Below are 5,342 nucleotides of genomic sequence, written 5' to 3' on the forward strand. Positions count from 1 at the left end.
CGAATCCACGTCTGCTCACGTAATGATGAAGTTTTCCCTACTTAATTGTACCACGTCCTACAGTCAATTACAACTACGCTTCCTGCAATGTCCCTTCCAGTCCCCACACATCCATACACGAGATAACAGAACCGCTTGTACTGAGTGAAACAATACTATCATATAATATACTTTCACTGATGCGCACTTTGATTCCTAAAATATTTCATAATTTATTTAGGTTTATTGTATCGCGATTATTTTGAGGATGCTTTGACCTGTAGTTGTTTAATGAGCAGTTAATGGCGGCGGGTCCTTGCGTTATCAGGAACTATGATTTTTTTTTTATTATTCAACAAAAAGCAAAACAATAATATATGAAAATATCGACGAATGTGACATTTTAGAAAAGTCAGAGGTGTGTGCCCTTGTGATTTGAACCTGCGGACATTCGTTTCGGCTGTCCGTTCCACAACCAACTGGGCTATGGCCGTCTACCCATAAAATCCGCGAAATAGTTTTATTTCAATGTCCAACATTCGCATAGACATAAGAATTCATTATAATGGGACTACTAACATTCGCGTAAACATGAAAAAATCATTATAATAGGACTATGAAAGAAATAGATTATTTAGTTGCTTTAGGTTTATTGTCACTTTAAGTTTCAATGATTTTATTTGATTCATTGTAGCCCTATTGAAATGATTGACCCATTAAACAATAATTTATTACCATTTTGCAGAGAAATTTAGCCCATAAAAGTGAGACCCAAAATTATTTTTGCTTCCTCGGACAAGGGTTCATCCTTCTCAATTGTGGTGGGGGCGGCAGATCCTCCTTGCAAAGCAGCCTCTCCCTTAATACTATCTCCTTCCCACAAAGCAGGTTGTAGAACGCAAGCCCAGCTTTCGCTGTGTGGTAAGATAAAGTTCTAAAAGCTTCGTCAGTCTCTTTGGGAAAGCACAAAGCACCACTAGCTAAAGCTCCGACTCCTGTGTAGAAAATACGACGACTAACATTCCGCCCTGAGCCAAGAAGGAAGCCAGTAGTGGTTCCCAGAAGGACTATCGCCCGCCGAATCGCCAAGTTTTCAGGATCTCTCATCATTCTTTTGAATTCTCTTTTCGAGTTCCTTATGGTCTCGCAGGCTTCGTTCTTCATCTCCTTCAGACTGCATTTCAGGCTGCAGTAATAGTCTTGCGAGCATTTCCTCCAACTCTTCACGTGAGGCAGTAGACATTCTTGAACTAATTTCGTCTTAGCTTTCGGACAGCTGTGGATATTTTCGACGTAATCTTTATATTCGTAATGAGGACTTGTGTACAGTGGCAGGTCGGTGTATTTCATCGGTGCTGGTTTTTTAGGAGGGCAATGGTAGGGTTTTGCTGGCGCTGCTGCTTCTACGACGGGCAGCAGCGATATATCACCTACCAGAGCAGTTTTCAGCACTCGAATCCAGAGTTGACCTAACACGTATAAGTCGCCATATGTCAGTAGGATCAAAGGCGTCTCAATATCTTCCTGTGAGTTGATTATTTCTGGGTCGCGGTCAACAACTTCTAATGTTTCTATTCCCATTTTGGTTGGTGATTGTTTACAAAAATTTTGACAATGACGTTATGAATTTGACGGGAGGTTGACATGTGGAATTTCTTTTTTTTTACTATTTAACAAGGAGTAAATAAAATCATACACTTTAACCTTTTTAACCAGTATAAAATCCCAAAACACTTAGTAACCTTTGTCTGTCACTAACTTTTAAGCATTTTGCCTGAATTAACTAAACTCATTGAAGTGTAGACTTAATCACAGACATTAGGTTCGCCTTAATGACCCTAGTTAGTCTTTATGGGCTGAATACGCCTCACTCGTATTCTCTTTAATCGCAGATAAACAGGTTTTATATTAATAGATTCTTATATTGTTAGGTTTTCTTTAGTTATCAATTAACTATGTACGAAGTCTAATAACTGACTTTACTATTCTTAAACAACGTTTCTTTCATGGTTTTATATTCTTCAAGTTTTTATGAGTATCTATACTGAAATTTATTATAATAAAACTATTATTTATATAAATTCTATTTACAGAAGTAATTTAGCATTTTGTAGTATCTATAAATTTGTTTACTTCCTTAATACCCAGTTTGAATAATTTGTAATTATGATCGCACTAATGAAGCTTACATGTCAATATTGTATACAAGATATTCTTATAAAAACATCTCACTATACAGGCTTAGCCTAGTTTGAAACATAGTATTAAACGTTTATGGCAAAACCAAACTGTAAACAATGGAGAAGTAAATAAATACATAGTTTATTCCAATTAAAATGCTTTTCACAAATTACGTTAGTTCTAAAATACAAAATTGTTACATAATATATTATGTACAAATATAAAAAAAAGAGGACAATATTAAATATCTTTGTTTTACTTATAATGATATATCACTACATAGTATAAAACAAAGTCGCTTTCTCTGTCCCTATGTATGTTTAAATCATTAAAACTATGTATGTTTTTTTTAATAGATAGAGTGATTCAAGAGGAAGGTTTATATGTATAATAATAACATCCATTAAATAGTGGAGAAATACTGTTATTTTGTTATGTTATACCCGTGCGAAGCCGGGGCGGGTCGCTAGTTATATATACTTTATAATGAATATATTAATAGACTAGATGACCCGGTGAACTTCGTATCACCTACATACATTTATTATTATTATTCATCGTGGAACGCAATTTTGCCATACCAATACGTACGTTATGATTATCTGTCTCTCGCTAGTCGAGAGTACGGTTTACGCGTGCGGTAGCTTGTCGCACATTTGATTAACTTCGACGATCAAAGTCATCTTCTCCGTGGCATTTTGCGACAATAACATTAAATAAAGTTTTCGCGCACTGACAAATTGATGATAGATTTTAATAATAGTCTTGAAATTTATTTATTTATTTTCTATTTTTGAGAACCTACAGACACTTTTACACTTTGTTTATTTCTGAAATGTTTTGTATTTGAACAAAATAAACCAAAGAAATCGGACCTCATAATACAACTATGAAACAGACTTATTTCTGAATACATCTATATATATGTTACAGTTCTTTATTTCTAAAAAGAGAAAAAGACATGAAATGTTTGACAGGTAGGAACATTTTGTATTGAAAACTTATATTGTCGTTTTTAGTATTTTCCGTTATTTATTATTTATGTTCGTCACCGTTTAATCCATCCCTGGACTTCCACAAATAATTCAAAACCAAAATTAGCCAAATCGGTTCAGCCGTTCTCGAGTTTTAGCGAGACTAACGAACAGCAATTGATTTTTATATATATAGATAATAGAGATATTTTACGAGTTATAATATGCTAACTTTTGCTGGCGGTTCCACTTGGGTTAACGTTTATTCCCGTGATAAAAATAGACTATAGCATTCAAATAAATGTACATTTGAAATATTGAAGATATTTTCAAAATCAGTTCATTAGATTTTGAGTTGAACACAAATATACTAATAATCAAATCTTTTCTCTTTGTTTTGAAAAAAAATGCATTTGGTTTAAGATTAGCAACCGCCCCCGGGTGGGCTCGAACCACCAACCTTTCGGTTAACAGCCGAACGCGCTAACCATTGCGCCACGGAGGCTCTTGGTTATTCTATCCCAAACTCTATTCCATGCACAATTTTATTAGAAGATGAAAAACTAAACAAGCGCGAATTGAACTCGCACTCGTGTTCTTTTAAACTATTTTTTTTTAAGACATATTTAAGGTTTTAAGATATTTGTCTATACAATTGCTCTAAGAGGTAGTTTCTTGCCACATCTATATTCTCGGTCAGGTTTTGATTCACTTGTGTAATCGCAAAATATGTGACATAATCATATCTCATAATCACTATGACTTTTTTGAGCTGAAAGAGTCCGTAGACTTAAATCAACTTGATATCTCAACGTGTTCCTGAGAAAAAAGAGTTTTAACAAACAGATGAATGACAAAGAGATAAGGGTTATTTTTGAGGTATGGAACTCTTATAATGTACCTCAATGATTTTATTCGACAAATAGATTACCCGGTAACTGCCTCGGTGGCGTAGTTGTACTGCATGCGCAGTAATGTCTTGGGTTCGAATCCCGGGTCGGGGAATGATATTTGGGTTTTTCTGCTCAGCATCACCCTGGAGTCTGGAATTTGTGCCTAATTTGGCGATAGGCTCGCTCCCTATCACATTATAGGACGGAACACACTTGGCGAAAAGTGGGTGCCTTGATTGCGCCTCTGCCCCTTCGGGGATAAATGCGTGATGTTGTGTGTGTGTAGATTAGCCGGTTAACCTATAATATTATCAACATTTCTTTTGTATCCTTATTATAGTATGGGGTTGGTACAAAAAATATCTCAAGCATATCGGAAGAGTTGTCTGATATTTACCACCGATCCGCTTTAACATCAAAATCTTAAAGGAGATCCAGCACTGTGCCCCGACTTTGGATTCGAACCCAGGTCTATACCAATTTATACTATAACACTAGAACGAGAATATGTCTATATGTCGACAGTTAAATTCCACGTCTCTTGAAATAACATGCTCAAAGTAATTGCATTTTCCACAAAGTCCAATGCGTCAAACAGGAAAAAAATACATAGATCATATCATTAAAAGCGACATTCCCTGTTTATCACTAAACCTCTATGACTCATTATTCGTCATACATTTAAAAATCACGTTTTTACAGCGACCTCCTGACTTTTCTCAAAATTAAAACATTACACACAGTACTTGTAATAAATTAAAAAATATAAGTGTGAAAAAATTTGGGTAACAAATTGTTCACAATTACCCCAAAATGTTATCCTACCCCATTAACTTAGAGTCGAGTTTCGGAACAGACGTGGCGAATTAAAACTCCCATAAAAAGGGCCGTAATAAACATTGTTTAACACTATTATAGAGTTGTGTTTCACGCGGATATTCCTGTTTTTATTTCGAAGTAAATTGTACCTTAATGAATATTAATAACACGTTTCAAATTCACTTATAACTGACCCGACGTTATGAATTCATGCTTTAGCGATATCAGGAATAACTGGTGACACAATTAGGGCGCGATTTGCATTAGAAGCTTTAGTTTCTCGATTATGTCTATCGTGACTCGGACGGTAATCATTTTGGGGTAACTATTAATTGACAGCTTTATTGGGGTAATTTAACAGTAATCTAGTGAGAAAATCGAATGACACAAATGTTATTCCGATCTTCCATTTAGACCGTTTTATCAACGGAATCTACGTAAAATAGTACTTGTGCAAAAATACAACTTTACAAGAGAACGATTTAAACATTTTAAA

At 35.1% G+C, this 5,342-nt stretch overlaps 1 protein-coding gene and 1 non-coding gene across 2 annotated transcripts; both read right to left on the reverse strand.

The window, feature by feature from the left end:
- Positions 1-515: 515 nt before the first annotated feature.
- LOC115440294 lies at positions 516-1,611 on the reverse strand. The gene has a single exon (XM_030164540.2). The coding sequence runs from the start codon at positions 1,558-1,560 to the stop codon at positions 757-759; it is 804 nt and encodes a 267-aa protein (XP_030020400.2). The 5' UTR covers positions 1,561-1,611; the 3' UTR covers positions 516-756.
- Positions 1,612-3,566: 1,955 nt separating this feature from the next.
- Positions 3,567-3,639, reverse strand: Trnan-guu. The gene has a single exon. It is a non-coding gene; the product is annotated as a tRNA-Asn (tRNA).
- Positions 3,640-5,342: the final 1,703 nt, after the last annotated feature.

The sequence above is a fragment of the Manduca sexta genome, chromosome 18, assembly GCF_014839805.1.
Source record: "Manduca sexta isolate Smith_Timp_Sample1 chromosome 18, JHU_Msex_v1.0, whole genome shotgun sequence".
Classification (NCBI taxonomy): Eukaryota; Metazoa; Arthropoda; class Insecta; order Lepidoptera; family Sphingidae; genus Manduca; species Manduca sexta.